Raw genomic sequence first — 18,389 nt, forward strand, 5'->3', positions numbered from 1 at the left:
GACAACATAGACTCATAGAGTATCTTGGGCGACTTCTTTTATAATCTCGATATATATCATTCTGAAATAGAATTCTTAGAACTTAAAGCGAACAAACTTGCAAATCTTGCTTTATAAATGGTTAATAAGTATCCGCATACAATATGCATATAAAAGTTATAAAAAATAAAAGGTCAAGCTGTAAATAATTCTTTACAAGCTGGTACACTTTATGAACAGATTTAAACACGATGGAGTCGATCGAGAAATGGAATGTAAGGCGGTACTGGGTGTGCACCAGATATGCATAACACAAAGTGCATCTTGTTTGAGAAATATATTGCAGTATGTGTCTTCAGTTTTAAATACAAAAGGATGCGCTCTGAGAAGACCAGAATGTGACCCGTTGAACCCACCTAGAGCACGTGGCAGAGGATGCGGAAATCAGATTCTCAATGGCGCTTTTAGTTTTTGAGATCTAAACGACGAGACAGACACACGGCCAGACAACTCTACAAACAATGTCGGCTTTGTCATTCCTTGGGTTTAGGGGAGAAAAAAAGGACGGGTTGTTCTTTAAAGCAGCCTGGCAGGGAAAGAAAAACAAACTTAACTAAGAAGAATATGTGTAACACAGTGTGTGTAAGATAAAATGTTTAAAGAAGGAGCTTTGCAATGAACAAATAAAATAAAACAATCTAAATTTATTTTCGCGAGCCTGCTTTAAGTTTCGTATAACATTTGCTGGTGCATGTTTTAACCCAGGGGTTCTCAACCTGTTGGTGGCGACCCCCTTTGTGGTCGATTGACGATTTGCCAGGGGTCGCCTAAGAGCATCGAAAATATGGATTGTTATTGTCTATTCTTCTAGTGCTGTATGTGTGTGGAGGGGAGGAGTCGCGGCAGAGTGGGGGATTGTAAAAAGGGGTCGCCGAGCCTAAAAAGTTCAGAACCGTTAAATAAATTTAACCACTGGGTCTGGTCGTCTTCTAAGTCGTGTTCTAATGCGATTGACCCAATCTTGATTCTACAGCTGACCTCCCCAGATTAGGGTTCAATTTTGCTAGCTCCATTATTTACTTGTATGTATCAAGACCAGCTGCCGATGTCCTTTCTTTTCTCTCTTTTTCTATAAAGCACGACATGACATTTTGTACTCCCCCCTCCCCCAACCAGCGACCCTGGGAGAGAGGGGAGCATATTACTCCACATAATCTTTGTTTTTATTATCAATACTAACTGAATGCTTCCAACTTGTCACCACCAATACTTTATATCTTGATCTATTGTTTCCGATAGCGTCAGCGATATACTCCCTACATTGATCCAGTCCTCTCAACACCTCCGAAACCCAACATTGCCCCTAATCCCCCCCCCCCCAAACAAGGCCCCCAGTCTCTACGCCCCCCCCCTTTTTTTCCCCACTCAACATCATTTAATAATGTAACAACCTACATCGATACACTCTTCACTACTTTTGACTGCAACCTTCGTGTCGCTCCAACATCTGAGGCCTGGAATGGTCGACCTCAGGAACTTTAGGTCGTAAATTATGTGCAGTGCTTGCACGGCGTTTTAATCTTTGCGATAACGTTTGCTTTCAATTACATAGCAAGTGTGTGTGTGTGTTTGGGGAAGAATATCGTGTGTAACACAAATAAGTCTATATTTTATAACTCGAAACATCTGTTACGGTCTTCTCTCGATATAAGAAGCATTTGGTTACATAAAACAAAATGGTTTGGAGTGTCTTGTGATCGATTGCACTTGCATAACCAGAACTGATGATAAGTTTTCGATTACTTAGTGCAAAAAACGCTTACTCTGTGCATTCTCTTTATTTCGTGACTTTCTGGACCAAATATTTCCTTTGCGAAGTTCAAGTTCCGTTTAAAAACATGATTTTATTTTAAACTCCTCAAAGAAAGACCTAGTAACTAAGATCTCATGAGCTAATCCAACTGTATGAAAACATATCGATACCTATGCCCGATTCGGCCTGAATAAGAAATACAATATAAGATTTCCCCCACCCCCACACTGTGTACTATGTTGTAGTCAAGAGATCATTTTTCTTTGAAACCTAGAAATCATTTCAAGATTTGCACATTCAAATACACACACACACTTGGCCTGAAAACAAAATGACATTGTGACAATAACAACAAAACATTACCAAAGCTTCTCAGTCAAACATATCAAATTGGGAAATTTTTCTGTTAAAAGTGGTAATTATGTATATTATGTGCGATACCGTATCTTCTTTCTCTTCCTTGTAATTGTCATAAGATTTGACTAGTTGAGTCTAAGACTCTTGAAACTCTTTATCCGTCGCCGTATGAAGAAAGTGTCTCTCTGGGAAAGATTCAAGCATCCCTATTACCAATTACTCGTATCCCAAGAAGTTTTGGTTAGAAGTGAGGCCGAAGGCCGAGCACACTAGGAAATGCCCCCCCCCCCCCACACACACCCATATTCCGTCTCTGTACCACATCAGCCATTCAGGTGTTCGTCATAAAAGGTTTTCTTCCTTCCCCGCCAGTTCTATGGACTCGGTCCTTAGGCAAGATTATTAAGTGAGGATACCTCGCTCTTTCTCTTTCATGTGTTTGTGTGTAAGCTCTCTTGATTCGCTCCATTAAAGCATCATACATTGTACTCAGAAATGGTTTTGTCGTCTACATTTAGCAAATGTTAAGGGCCACTTTGGTAGCAAGTTGACGCATGGTGGAACTTGAAAGAACGAAACTTGGTCGAAGTTTTTTTTCTTCTTTGCGCTGACAAAGAAAGAATATTTAAAAAAATTATATATATTGTCCTATTCATAATTTATGTTTCGTTTTCTTGTACGCTAGACTGAGAGGCGCGTTACACACAGACACAATCACTGGGAGAAACACACATCCACACAGCAAAGTGTCACACTGTTACAGTGGCAAAGTCTGTGATCTAATCTGTACATATCCGGGAGTCAGAAGGTCATGGATATTCTGTTTGTTGGGCATTTCGTAATGGTTCGAGGCGCACGAGATTTTAATCTCGAAATTGGGGGATGACGTAATGCTTTGCATAAGGTCGCTGAGCTATGAACCACACTCTATGCAAAGCACAACTAATGGACGCATAATTTAGTTAAATGTTGCCTTTATTGAATACCATTGGTCAAAATAGAGTTTACACTTCTAGATCCCAACCAAAGTGCATTACAGACATGGTATGTACGCTGATGATACACGGATAAAAAAAATATATCAACATCGAAATGCCCAAATTACAGTGATATTTTAAGAGGTATGTGCAGGAGGGGCTGGTTAGCTCTGGCTGGCTACATGAAAAGGAAAACAATGACCTCTGCTGCCTTGCGGCTTGACCGGAACATGGAAAGGCTTGGAGGGGTGGGGGGCTACCTTGATGACAAAACAGGAGCTGGTGACTCTTAGGCAGCTTGCAGCTCACAGTGCTACAACCTGGCAGAACCTGATCTTCAAGTGTATGGGCACCTGCCTTTCCTTTGGACACGTCAGTTGTGTGTTGCTATGTGGGCAGCATCGTTTGACCACAGTTATCCCCAAGTTTTCGTCGCGTTTCTATGATCCAGAGTCGCTTCGAATGCCATACACCTAGGTGCTCAATGACAAGAGGTGCTCAATGACAAGAGGTACTCAATGACAAGCCAGCTTGTCCCTGCTAACGTCTCTGCACCTTGGTGAAACGTGTCAATGTTGATGCACCTGATGAATGCCCTGGGTGTAACGTGAGAGTCGTATGGTACAGTCACGTGGCGTAAGATAAATACTGTACGGTTCTTTTACGTAACGTCTTTGAGGTCTCGTGTTTAGATCTTACTGAAATATTGAAGCCGCGGCCTTGTTGGTTCTACATCTACACACTGTCGCGCCGCATTCCGTCTTTCACGTCAAGGCTAGCATTGAACTAATAAGAAAAAATGGAGGGAAACCGATACTTGGGGGAGTTCCTTTCAAATGTCTTTCTGTGTATATAATCCACCTCTACCTCTGCCCTCCCCCCCCCCCCATTTCTCTTTCTAATGTTCTTCCCCTTGTTAGCCTCGTTTACTTGTTAAGAAAGGGCATGTAGAACATGTGATACATTGAGCTGGTCAAATCGATCTCTTGAAATGTTATTCGACAAGATGATGTCTAACATACAAGTCTTCAATTTTTTTTTTTTCTGTTTCTCAATGTCCAAGTGACGCTGTCTAATCCTCCAGCGCCGGGATGTCACACATTTCAAACTTTGCACCTTGGTGTAGGCGTCCGAGTTTGTTTTTTTAAATCTGGTATTGCTTGAAGATTTCAACACACAATGGTGTATTTTCCCTACAAATTTCATCCTTCGCGTACATCGTATTGACGTGCTACTCATAATTTGTGTCACATCGCGCCGACTAAACAGTAACGGACGCGCTCGGCACACAGACGCCATTTTTGCTGAATTTAAATTGGAGGCGGAAGTGGACGATGTGGGAGTGAAACAGGGTCAACCATTGTTCTCAGACATATTCCCTTGACATAGTTTCGGGAAAGGGGGGAGTGCGGGGTGAAACGTATTACTGAGGTTGACAAATAATGACCAGTCCCGTGGGGAACTCATTCAGTGGGGCTTGTTAGGAAAGTGCAATGGACTGTCGTACACTATGGTCAAAACCAGTGTGTGGGGAGTAGATGTGTGTGGAGAGATGTGTGAGGACCAAGTACGTAGATGACCTTGCACTATCCACACCGATGATCCAGATGATGATTCCATTGGTCATTGTTTAATGCCGGGAAGCCGTTTTGTTTGTCTGGTCTGTTTGTATCTGGGGCATGCGCGAGGAGGGGCGATGAACTATGACATATGGGGTCACGTGACGTGGTTTTGGACCCCCCAAAAAAAAACATCACGGAGAGCTAGAATTTATTCTCGTTTCAACGTCTTTAGGGGAGCTCAGGACACGAGAAGCTCCATGCGACATAGCCTCCCTCCCCTTTCTTTCGCTCGCTCCCCTCTCTCGCCGGAAACAGAGACAATGACCAGAGTCAACGTACACACACCAGCTTGTCCTCGTGTGGTGATGTAGAGTACCCCAGCGGATTTTAAGAATGTTAGTTGTTTCACAGTTCCACCACTGCTACCATTGTGGGATGTGTGGCTCGGAGGCACAATAAAATTAGTGTTCGAATCCCGACTTTATCTTAGTTATGTTTGCTAAGCGCCAAAAGGCACCACGGAAACCTTGCCCCAGACCCTCCCCTCCTCCCCCAATTGGTCGACAAAAGAGATAAGACCATATGACACTGACTCACTGAGCATGATATAAGCATGACAAAACTCTTATAAAGCAATTTCTAAACAAAAAAAAAATGACCTACACCTAGACGACTAGGCTGTACCTTCATTGGTAGTTAGTTACAATATCTTTGGATTTAAACAGGTTTTCGATAACTGCCTGGTCGTGCGATATGCGCGCTGGACTGTGGTTCGGTCTTCTAGATGTCACGAGTTCATACCCTGCTCTCATCACTTTATAGCCCAAGCTAGATGATTCAACTTTTTTTTCCATTGAAAGGATTCGAACTAAGTTCTTATGTCGGTGTGGTAAAATGGTTCAACATGTTTTGTTTTTTTCCCATTTCCTATTCTCGGATCGAGTTAAAACTTTGCCCAATTATTCATTGGTCCTGACAAGACATGAATTAATCACAAAATTAACCACGTATTTACATAATTGTTGGTTATTAATTATTTTGTTTGATATCGGAATAACGGGAATAATTTCTACTATTTGGATGTATATTTGGATTTAATCCCTTTATTACGTTTTGACACCTTTGTTTCCCATTTCCCATTCTCGGATCATGTTGAAAATTTGCATAATTATTCATAGTCGATGAAAATATACGAATCAATCAAAAAATTAGCCGATTCATTAATCGTTTAGTCTAATTAATTAATTTTGTTTTATATATAAACCCGGTAATTTTCAGATAAATGGCAATAATAAATAAGTTTTGTTTTTAATAAGTATTCTTTTTTTTTTTCTATTGCTTGTTTTAAAAATCTGTTGTTTTTTTATTTTTATTTTTTATGTTTAAAATCTGTGTATTTCTTGATTAAAATCTGTGTTTTTCTTGGCTGTAATGCTGTGAAGAGAAAAGGATGCTACTGGAGGAAGGGGAGACGCTAGGCGGATGTCTTTGTTTTGTTCCCTCCACTGGTCTGACATTAGAAATGTCACGAGATGCAGGTGTGTGATGGGGAAGGGGGCGGAGCCGACTTAGTTCAGACAATAAGCCTTTAATAACGTCACGTCTGATTTGTGTAACATATTACAATGAGGCGTAATGTAGACTTCAAGCCGGTGTTTTGCGAGGGAAAAGTGTTGACATACTTGGGACGTCTCCTTAGTAATAATTTTTAGTTTTAAAGAAGGTTTCCTTTTTTAACATAATATGGAATGAAGACATTTTTTTTATTTTTTTTAAATTTTTATTGTAAATTTAAAAAAAAAGGCATTGTAGATTTTGTTAGCATTGATCAAAACGTTCAACCATATTGTCGAAGTATACAAACAAAGCACTCACGGAGATGTCAAATATTCAAATGAGGTAAGGGTTCAAATTGTGCGGCCAAGAACAATAACTCACTTTTAGTCTGCTTATCGAAATTTGGCAGACGAGTCATCGGGCAAGAAGTGATACCATCAGAATATTGAGGAGATTTGAAACACTTCACTGAGTTTATATGAATAATAATAGCTGATAGACTGATGACTACTTGTTATGTGACATTGCGATTATTTTAATAGAATCCCCCCTTCCCTTTTTTTTGTTCCACGCCTCATCCTTTTTTCTTTATTTATTTTATTTTAAACAAAACGAAAATTCTAAGCTTAGTCATGATTTAGCCCGCAGGCCATGGTGCAGAAACAGTTTCCCCCATCAGATCGTTTTGAATTTTTTGCTCATGATTGTTATTGATGAAGGAAGATATGGTAATGAATGTAAAAGATACACAAATATTAATTGATTGTATCAGTATTTTATTTTTTTAAGAGGCCATACCATACAAAACGAATCTTAGCTAAAGACTACGGGCTGAGAACTGGTGGAACAAAAATTAAAATTTGAACAAAGAAACGAAAGACGAAGTTGGGAATAGAAGGTTACACATTTTTGATAAGCGTTTACTCGCATTGTCGTCTGCTCCTTTTTGTGACATGATTGAACAGTTCAGTCCCTTTGCTTATTCTTTTCTCAAACGGTGTTTATTAATCCAAATATCGCTGTCTTTCCCCTGGACCTGGTCAGCTAACGTTATCCGTCAATGTAAATGCTTTCTTCACAAGGATGCGATCAATCCTACTCTCTCTCTCTTCCTCTCTCTCTTTCCCTCTCTCTCAATCTCTCTTATAAAAAACATAGCTTGTCAGTATTTCCTTCATTCTGAACACTGTACACCGGATACACCATAAGCTCGCTGTCCATGGATCTGTCTCCATTTATGAAATTCTCAAAGTGACGCGGGTCTCGGGAATACTTTATGATCGGCTGTAATAAAAGTACAACGTTTTAAATCTCATTTTTGTATTTCGTCAGTTTAAAGTCTTTCACAGACGTTTAATGTAGATGTAGTTTAGCACCGTTCTTCTTGTATAGCAAGTGTACTTTCAATTAGCTGCTAAGAGGGAATTTTTCTTCTTCTATTAATTATGGAATTAATTTAAAAGAGAGAGAGAGAACAATTTTGATTACAGCTGAAAGATAGTTTAGTAGTTTTTTTTTTGCATTACTAGGTATGAATAAAGCCGGCTACAATTTACTTTAGAAATTAAACTTTCGAATCCATGATTCCAATTTTTAAACATATTTTTTTTTCGAATCCATGATTCCAATTTTTAAACATATTTTTTTAGACACACTCTTTTTCAGCAGCCAATCAGAGAGCATTTCACCTTTATTTTTTGTCACTTTCCCCAACCTCCCATGTCTGACTACATGATACCCACTATTATAAACTTACTGCCTAGAGTACATGGATATCATACTCTAGATCAACCCTCCCCCCCCCCCCCCCCACAAAAGTGAAAACGACATAGTATTTGTATTCAGTAGACCGTGGCTAAGTTGAAGTCTACCACACGTACACATACACACTCTGGGAAAGCCTTGTCATCAAACGAATGTCATAGATGGTGAAATAGTCTTATAAAAACGTGTCTCTTTAGACATTCTCTCAGGCACGCACGGAAGTTATTCCAGGAATGCAATCAGCTACACACACACACACTGTCTCCGGTACCAGAATATACGTTACATGTTTTCTGTCGTCTGAGCAAACAGTGACTCGCGCTACACTCGTGGCACATCACCGGAAACTCTAGACTAAATCTATTTAATATTGTGGTATTTGTTCTTTTTCTCCCCATATATCTTTAACTCTTTCTCTCCTAACTGATGATACCAACGTTGATTCCACCAGAATGTGGTAAATAATTACGGAGAGAAAGAGTTAATGCTTGACCTTTTTTTTAAATATTTTGTTTACTGTTATATTTTCACTTGCCATACATAGACCAAATAGTAGGGCAGTCTTTAAACTCGTGTAAGAAATATTCTATATTCAATTGTCTGTAATTGTAGTGGTCACACCATTCTTTTGAGCCAATTATGGGATCCATAGCTTAAACTGTGATTGCCCTCTGACACCAATGTAACGAGCGGGATATTTACTTACTTTATATTTTAAAGGTTCTCAAATTAGCAATGCAGACTATTCTCTTTTGTCTGACTTGTTATTAGACATCTCTCGTGTCCTACTCTGTTAAAAAGGTTGTTTCAGTCGAACAAACTGACTAGACTTCCCATTCTGTCTAGTATTGACCAATCAAATAGCTTGTGTCAACAAGATACTAGTATATTATAGTCAGGTGGAAGCCCTGGTTTGAACCGCTATCTGGAGTGGATAGCCACTTCACGTGGAAACAGGAGGCGAGGGACAAGAAGGGTTTGTACCAATACCTCCGTGTGGTCTGAGGCGTTGACAAGAGGCCAATCGACATATTTATCTAATTAGCACTTCAAAGAGTGTCTAAGAACTACATGTTTCTTCAAAGAGCCTTTGTTTCCCCCCCCCCCCCAACTCCAGAACTGTTGTTACTCAATTGACATCGCTCTTAGACATATGGCGTTGTTGGAAATTTAGCTGCTGTCGTGACCCCAAACAGCGCATTCTTCGAATGGCTGCAGCTGTCTGTGGAATCTTTCCATCTGTTACTTAACTTCTAAAATCTGATTATACTTTTAGTTTAGCGTTGTGTTTGCAACTCATTACAGCATGATCATTGAGTCTTCGTCGTCGCTCAATGCGAAAAACTCGCGAGAAATATGACCGAGGAATCAGTGATCGTAAAGAAGTAAATTGACTCTTTATGACCCCAGAACTTATTCTGTAATACAGTAAATGGTATAATACAGTAAATGGTATACAATCTTCTCTGTCGACAACTATTGTCCTTGTACTAATCTGTATTTACATCTGCACATTTCAGTTTTACTGGAACTAATCTAGTATTTTTATTATGACACTTTCGTTTTACTAGAACTAATTTAGTACTTTCAGTATGATACTTCCGTTTTACTAGAACTAATCTAATATTTTCAGTATGACTAACATACATTCCGGAAGTGTGTTGAAACGAGAACTAATATCAGTGACTCACACATTCCAACCGCATTGTCACATTTTAATTGAGAGAGTTATTAAATAATTAACATTAAGAGCCATGTTAGTAGATCTTGAGGAATGTGTCTGTCTCTCATAACGAACTTAACATTGTGACGAGAAAAGAGTTGGCAACAAGGTGAAACATTGTACGCCTCGGATACTTCTTGTCCTCTGTAAACACTCATCAGGTCCATCTCTTCAATGACAGGCTGGGAGCTGTTGCCAGAGTCCCGGCTTACAGCTATTTGAACGTTGTGGACTTAGGAAATAGAAAACAATAACATTTTGAGCTGTTGGCACGACCATTTTGAGCCACGTTTTCGTGAATGGATCAGAATAAACCCGTGATCCCTTTATGGTAGATGACAATGAATGAAATAAAAATGTCTTGCTACGGTGTCTGAGAACCAATGTGTTTTAATAAACATTCCTACTACAAGTAGATCTAGAACGTAATGAATGTGAGTTAGCAAAAGTACATTCTGGATGTCTCCTTCCCTTCACGTGTCCTCTTATTCGCAAACTGGTTTATAGGAATGATACACTTTTTTTCCCCTTCTTTCTTACACCGAGTTAGTTGATTCAAATAATTGCAATCTTTTCTTTGTTTTTAACTGTCTACTATTTCTAGGTCCAGATTTCTTTCTATGTGATACGACATGGCTGTGATGGAAGTTTTCAAACCCCTAGTTGTGTCGACCATAAATTGTCTTTGTATATCTCTCCAGGTCTAGCATTGACTTTGAGATTGAAACGATTCACTGAATAAAACCAACACAAATTAATTGTCTAATGTAGTGGTGTTGTTTTAATTATACATTGTCTCACAGCGTTAGAACCAGAGCACATACATTTGTGTGTACATGTAGTGCTAGTGTCAGTTGGCGAATAGATTGACACGCCAAGTCAAACGGTGGGCGTGGTTATAGATTAAGCTGTACTGTTGTATGGCCAGACAATCGATAGCATTCCTGAGTTATTGATTCCTGCGCCGCGCATTCTTTATCAGCTGCCGCCGCCACCTTATCACAGCCCTCCCCCTTACCCCAGGTGTCGCGCGTGTACCTTTATGCGACGCCGTCTGCCATTTCATCACCTCCCCTGAACATTGTTTTATTCTTTCTTATCTCCCTTGGGTAATAATTAATTGTTGCATACCTGGAATCGCTTGAATGATGAGTTGATCACTGAAGTGATACGTTTGTTTTTAATGTTGCACACCTACCAATCTCCTACACACATGCCTATTCTACACGTCTAGGGTTGTAGTGAAACTCTGGCCACACTATCCTACACTTCTAAGTCAGGTTGTAGTGAAACTCTGGCCTCACTATCCTACACTTTTAAGTCATGTTTTAGTGAAACTCTGGCCTCACTATCTATACTTCTAAGTCAGGTTGTAGTGAAACTCTGGCCTCACTATCTACATTTCGAAGTCAGGTTGTAATGAAACTCTGGCTTCACTATCTACATTTCGAAGTCAGGTTGTAGTGATACTCTGGCCTCACTATCTACACTTCTAAGTCAGGTTGTAATGAAACTCTGGTCCCACTATCTACACTTCTGAGTCAGGTTGTAATGAAACTCTGGCTTCACTATCTACACTTGTAAGTCAGGTTGTAGTGATACTCTGGCCTCACTATCCTACACATAAAATAGACCTAATCCTTCTTTGTTTTTAAGTTTTCTAGATCCCTCCGTCGTCCAGACCGTCACTCGGCGTTGTTTAGTTTGTCCACGCCCGTTTCTGACATTTTTCTACCCAGCTGCTTCTCTTGAGTCCCCCTTCAGTTCTAGTGATGTTATGTTGGCTTCTTGCTGGATCCGGTAATCCCGGAGTTGAAACCTGCACGCCGCCATGCGAGATGTTTCCTCTAGGACTTGATAATCTTTATTTTAAAAGGAACATCTTAAAACGTACACTTCATGGTAGTGGTGTGTGGGGGGGGGTGTGCGAGTGAGAATATAATCATTAACGAACATTCTTTATCTTCAGAGATCTATTGCATATATTTGGAAAACCTCCCTACTTCCTTACTGTAATATTTTGTAGGTTTTGTTGTCTTCTAGAAAAACATTTCTTGTTAACCATTTTTGCTGTGCTGTTTATTTCTATTTCGCTCTACAGTTGTGTATATTTCACTATTCATACATCTTTCTATACGAATTAACGCTTGTGTTTGTTGTTTGTCTGCAGTGTTTGAGAAGAAAGACAAGATAGTTCTGGTGATGGACTACGCCCAGGGGGGTGAGCTCTACGACTACCTCAACAAGATGGGTCAACTGAGCGAGCCAGAAGCCAGGCGGATCTTCCGACAGATTGTGTCGGCCATTCATTATTGTCACCAGGTAAGTGCCAGGAAATAAATTCACGTTTTGGATAACACATTCTATTGAACATAGAGGCTCAGTGGTGTGCATACATGTCTAAGTACCGGTACTTTAAACAATTTTGCCCTTCGGGAGTAGACCAAATTATTATACATTTTAAATCTTGGCAAATTGTTTTAACCCCCCTCCCAAACCCCATCCTTGGTGTGTTAAAAGAAAAAATTTCCTTGCATCAAATTCAAACTTTGTATTCAACCTACTACGCATGTCGTGGTTAAAAAAAAAAATTCCTAAGTAAAAAAGTCGCTTTTGCATCATTCATCTTGCACTCACTGACACACTGATATAGCATCACACGTATACAATCAGATTATGTTGTGTAGACTGCATCATCACGTGGTTGACCTTTATCAATGTCCCTGTCACGTGATGTGTGTTCTACGTTGACATGTTTGTAATAAAGGATGATAGGTTGTCTTCCTGACTCTAGACAACAGTGTTCCCCTGATGTCTTGACTACTGCACAATGTTTCTCTGATGTCTTGACCACCACACACTGTTTCCGTGATGCCTTGACCACCTCACACTGTTTCCGTGATGTCTTGACCACCTCACACTGTTTCCGTGATGCCTTGACCACCACACAGTTTCCGTGATGCCTTGACCACCACACAGTTTCCGTGATGCCTTGACCACCACACAGTTTCCGTGATGCCTTGACCACCACACAATGTTTCCGTGATGTCTTGACCACCACACAATGTTTCCGTGATGTCTTGACCACCACACACTGTTTCCGTGATGTCTTGACCACCTCAGAATGTTTTTCTGATGTCTTCACGTTCTCATTTTGCATCTACATATTGAATACATTTTCATTTTAAATTCAAACCCAAGCCGTAAGCTTTCTGTCCAAGTATCTTGATCTAGCATCAACATCCTAGAATATTTCATTGCTTTGATTGTTTTAAAGATTACGTTTGTTTCCGGGAATAAAAATCATTCGTTTTTTATGGAGTCGATGTATTGTTAAGTGGGTGAGAACAGAAACAGCATCATTTCTTAACACCTAACAGTTACACATGTGGTGTAGATTTATGTCTCAATCAAATAAGTGAAACTCATAATTGTATAGCCTATGACTGAACTACTAAAGTCAATTTCTCAGCCAGGAAAAACAAAGAATTAGCAGATTTTAAGTGACTGATTAACATGCCTGACTAGATTGACACATGAAATGCGCAGGTCATAATTATCTTCTCTTTTCAAGTAACTTCTGTAATCTTTAAAATTCAAACACAATGTAGTCATCGACTAGTTAAGTCTTTTATCCTCTACAACTCTACACAATCACCTAGTTAGGACATCCTCAAAACAGAACGTAGGCACCATCTAGTTAAGTCATATCCTCAAAACAGAACGTAGGTACCATCTAGTTAAGTCATATCCTCAAAACACTATGTAGGCATCACCTAGTTAGGACATATTTTCCACTAACTCAACCCGAACCAATTTCATATCAGCCGTTACTGCTGTGAGAACCCCCAATCGGTCCGCCGAATACTTCCATGGGTTTCCTGTTTCCTCGGTTGGGAGCCACTGGCGAAGACTTTCGGAACAATTCATTCGTGACATAATCAAACGCGTTCTGCCAAAATGTCACGTGATGTCCAAACGTGGACCTCGTGCTTTGGGTTAATGTCACGTGGGATGTCATGGCACTGTAAACGTTTGTACATGACACGCCGCGGCCTTATGACTAAGTTGTTGTTTTTTTTTTAATCGGGCGTCAAATTGGCCGCGCTGACATTTGACATTTGTTGATTCTGTATTTTAATGTCCATGATTTTCTTCTTGTCTTTCCCCAGAATAGCATCGTCCACAGAGACTTGAAATTGGAGAATATCATACTGGATGATGAGGGCAATGTCAAGGTCAGTATGTCGTCTGCTTGGGGAAACAGTCTGTAACCTCGCAGCAATTCAGTTGTTATTTGAACTATTTGGTTGCTCAATGGACCTCATTCACCAATCGTAAACAAACAACATTTAGCCACGTGATGCTTTATCTCTTCTATATAATTTACGATCTCATGTTTAATTCATGATGGTTGTCACGTGACAGTTTTTTTTTGCCATTGTTTTATCAATCAGATCACGTGACTAAATGTTGTTTGTTTACGATTGGTGAATGAGGTCCATTATAAAACACGACCTACGACATAATGCATTTTACATAGTGGGACAAACTGCCATGTTGAGCAGACGACAGACCGTGTCAGCTAATACCATGCCCTCGAATGATCGTTTGTAGCATATTAAAAATAATGTACTAAACAAATTACAATGTTACATCTTTTTTTTATTAAAGTGGAGGGGACAACAATAACCAAGACCTTATTACTGATGCACAGTTTTTACGTAAGAAAGTAATAGCAACTTTCAAGGCAATCACAGAAGCCATGATATCTAGCTCAGACAGTTTGTCCCTTGATGAAACAGGCTTAAAGAACTACTTTCTGTAATCTCGGGTTCTCAAAGAGTTATATTATTTTTTATGTTCAGGCTTTATTTCCTGTTTCATCTTGACAAGTTTTTAGATAAGATTTGTATCTTTTGCTTTGTCTACACTCTACACAATCTCCTTACCAGTGTAATAATAGTCTAGTGGCTGCAATGGTTATAGGGATTCTAACATGAAACTTTCTGCAGACCGCCTGCAATACCGCTTGGCTCCCTCTGGTGACGGAATCAGCATACCTATACGCATGCGTAGACAATACCTAGCGACTTCCACATACACGAAAGAAGCTAGCATTCAAACACATAATAACACAGAATCTTTATGAATGTGTTAAACGCTTCCGCTGTGTCCAAATGGAGGTAACACTTAACGAAATGTAGAATCCACTAACACTGGCGAAAGGCCGAACAATCAATTGAAGTTAGTCGACGCTGATGTTGAATATCGAACAAGTTTAATAACAATGAAAGGAACCATCGAATGTCAGCTACGTTCATAAAAGGCTACGTATTTCTACAATCACATGAAGGCCGTCTGTTGATGTCGACTTCTATTTCGTTCTGTCTAAAAACCCTTATCCTTCTTTTATTAAAGTCACGTAAAAACTTCCCCTATTTCCGAAACAAATAATTAATTCCTAATCGTGCCATAACAAATGAAAGCAACATCGGGTCATGTAGATCTAATTGTCGTCATGTAGATCTAATTGTCGTCATGTAGATCTAATTGTCGTCATGTAGATCTAATTGTCGTGTATCTCTGCAGATCGCTGACTTTGGTCTGTCCAATTACTACAGCATGAACGGCACCCTGAAGACCTTCTGCGGGAGCCCCCTATATGCATCGCCAGAAATCGTCAATGGAAGACCTTACCATGGCCCTGAAGTAAGTTGATGTGTTATCTGTATTGTTTGGTATTGTTAATATATAGAACACAAAATTATCTTTAACAGAGTATTAAAAAAAACAGAAAGGAAAATCCCCCCCCCTTTTTTTTTTGGTATCTGTGTGTGTGTGTGTGTGTGTCTCAAACAGACATTGTAGAACTAAAGAACTAGATCTAATCTTGCAATCAAACGAAATGGATAGTATAGGATGGGTTTAAGAAAAATGATAAATTGTTAAATATACTTTAACTCAACTTATTTTGTGATGAAGACATTATTGTCAGTGCAGCATTAATGCATTATGAATATTTCCTACCAGGCTACCAGGTGGTTGTTATTAAGAAAGACGAACATGACTTTAAAATATTTTACGAAAACATAACATTTATATTGCTAGGAACATTTTTTTTCTGAACTAATAACTTATAACAAAAAATAATCTAGTGTTGTCAAGATCAAGGTTTGAATGTTTCGAGTCAAGGGCTACACACTATGGTGACAGCTCTGTAACCTGCGTACACACACACGCGCGTACACACACACATTTTTTTAGTTGCTTCTTTATTATGAACATGAATACATTTCCAGTCCCAAGTTTCTGTTCTGAGAGCTCTATCAAAGCTGTCACGTTGTTAGAAGATAATGTCACATCTTAGGAGATAGCAAACCCATTCATGTCGTCATTCATGTTGTAAACAAACAAACACAGACTTGATCTGCATACACTTTAGTAAGACATTCTAGATATTGAATCTGCTTGTTTGTGCATTTCTTTTTTACTGCTTTTCCCACTTCCCATTGGTCACTCGCTGCCTCCTCACTTCCCATTGGCTGTTTTTTTTTAAACTAACATTCAATTTTTTAAAGAATGTTTAATTTCATAGAACTCTTGATCTAAACCTGGAAATGATTTTCTCCCTCAAAAATGTGACCTCTCTGTTGAAGAAAGTTTTATTTGAAAACACCAACGCAACATAATGTAGATAAAAACAAATAACACAAGAAAACTTATTGTAAAGAGTAGATCCTACTTCTGACACCAGCGGTTCTTCGCCTAAATAATAAAAAAAAAGAATTAGGTACTTTTTTTTTTCAAGCAATCGAAGATACTATTTATTTTAAGTGTTTTTTTTTTCTATGTGGATATCTTAAAATGCGAGCAATCTGAACTAGATATAATCCTTGGCCCAGCAGTAACAGTTTGACTTGACATATTCTTTGTGTCTTTAAAGTTCGTGAATGATAAACATTTCAATTGCTCTGTGTTTAGAATTGTCTATGGAACTAAGTCTGCTTACAAGGTTTTAAAGAAGACATAGCTTGGCGTTAAGCCTTGTTGGATTTTATTTGTACGGCTTGGTATTCTTGGTTTACAAATACATAATATCCTGAGTTTTTTAATTTTTTTTTTATGAGTTTTATTTTGACATATCTGTGTTAAGGTAAGTTACCTCGACCTACTTGTGAAATGACAATAATTATGGCCTCCCCTCTCTCCCTCCTCCCTTTGGTGTTGCTGATTGACATGAAGGATGAGTTTGACATGTTTATTTATATCTAAGGAAATTATCCAGGTTGTTTGGACGAGCGACTCGGTGGGGAGGACTTCAGATTAGAGACTGCTGGAAATAATGATTAGGTTTAACGTGTGGATAATCTCTTGTTCTATTTCTTAGCATCACGTGTTCAAGCGATAATGAGGCTATAATGTCGATAACTTAGAATCAACACACATTTTGTTTTCTTTGGTGAAGATTGTTGCATTCACGTGGGGGTTTGGCATGTCACCGTAGTCCTCTGCCAAACTGTATTGCATGTGTAATAACGTTATATCTACATCTGGTATTGTACAATTATTAGCTATCCCGTGTGGATTGGACTCTTTTGTGTTTTTGCAGTCGGTGGATCACCTTTTCCATCTAAAAATAAATACAAGCGCTTTCGAACACCTGATTTGACCATCACATCCACGAAGCTTTCTGTTATTATGATCACATCGATACCCAATCGATAGCTTCAAATACATAATATATGCATTTTACGTACAATTAAACCAGCTGACCAGAAAGTCATGCATCTTTTTTTTAAGCCGATGAAATGATTATCCCCCCTAAAGTAGCTAATAATAGACTAACCATTGACCTATATATTATACCTAGACTGGAAAACGGAAACACGTACTTATCCAATAATGATCAGATCACAGACCTATATATATATATATATATATATATATATATATATATATATATATATATATATATATATATATATATATATATATAAGGCGATTGGTCGGTGTGCTGGCCACATGACACCCTTGTTAACCGTAGGCCACAGAAACTGAGGACCTTTACATCATCTGCCATATAGACCACAAGGTCTGAAAGAGGAACTTTTTTGTTTTACTCTACTTTCAATATTTAATTACAATTAGGTTAGGGTTGAAAAAAACAACAACTTGACTTCTTATAGCCACTTTACAAAACAACACCTTGTTTCAGCTTTTTAAAAAGTTTTTCACGACATTTTTGTGTAGTGTTAAAGATCTCCATGTCCAGTCTAGGTATAATATATATATATAGGTCTGTGAGACTTGTAAGGTAGATAATTAGAATCATTTTCATTAATTGGACGAAAATGTAATTTTTAAATCCATCGAAACAATGATCGAAACCTCAACTTTTCTCCATAGCGACATGATTACTTTTGCTAGCTAAGTCGTGCACGGTAGTCACCTGGTTCAAGGTAGATAATGCAAATAGAATCCCGAGAATGTATTCTTTATATTCTGTAATGAAAGTTAAAAACTATATATTTCATTAAAATTACAAAATAAAGTCTTTAAACCTCTCTCTTTTTATCTTGAATATTCATCTTCGAAAGTAAACCTGGATTTTTTTCTTGGTGTTGGATGTGGCTACATAGAACTAGAGCGGTCTC

The 18,389-nt window shown here is 38.8% G+C and overlaps 1 protein-coding gene across 2 annotated transcripts in view; it reads left to right on the forward strand.

The window, feature by feature from the left end:
* The window catches only part of LOC106075012 (NUAK family SNF1-like kinase 2), a 69,658-nt gene that overhangs the window by 37,612 nt on the left and 13,657 nt on the right, over positions 1-18,389 (forward strand). For both annotated transcript variants that reach the window (XM_056025950.1, XM_056025951.1), the window contains exons 4-6: positions 11,903-12,054; positions 13,905-13,970; positions 15,325-15,444. In XM_056025950.1, coding sequence (XP_055881925.1) covers positions 11,903-12,054; positions 13,905-13,970; positions 15,325-15,444 — 338 coding nt within the window. The remainder of the gene's footprint in view (positions 1-11,902; positions 12,055-13,904; positions 13,971-15,324; positions 15,445-18,389) is intronic.

The sequence above is a fragment of the Biomphalaria glabrata genome, chromosome 4 (genome assembly GCF_947242115.1).
Source record: "Biomphalaria glabrata chromosome 4, xgBioGlab47.1, whole genome shotgun sequence".
NCBI classification, from domain to species: domain Eukaryota; kingdom Metazoa; phylum Mollusca; class Gastropoda; family Planorbidae; genus Biomphalaria; species Biomphalaria glabrata.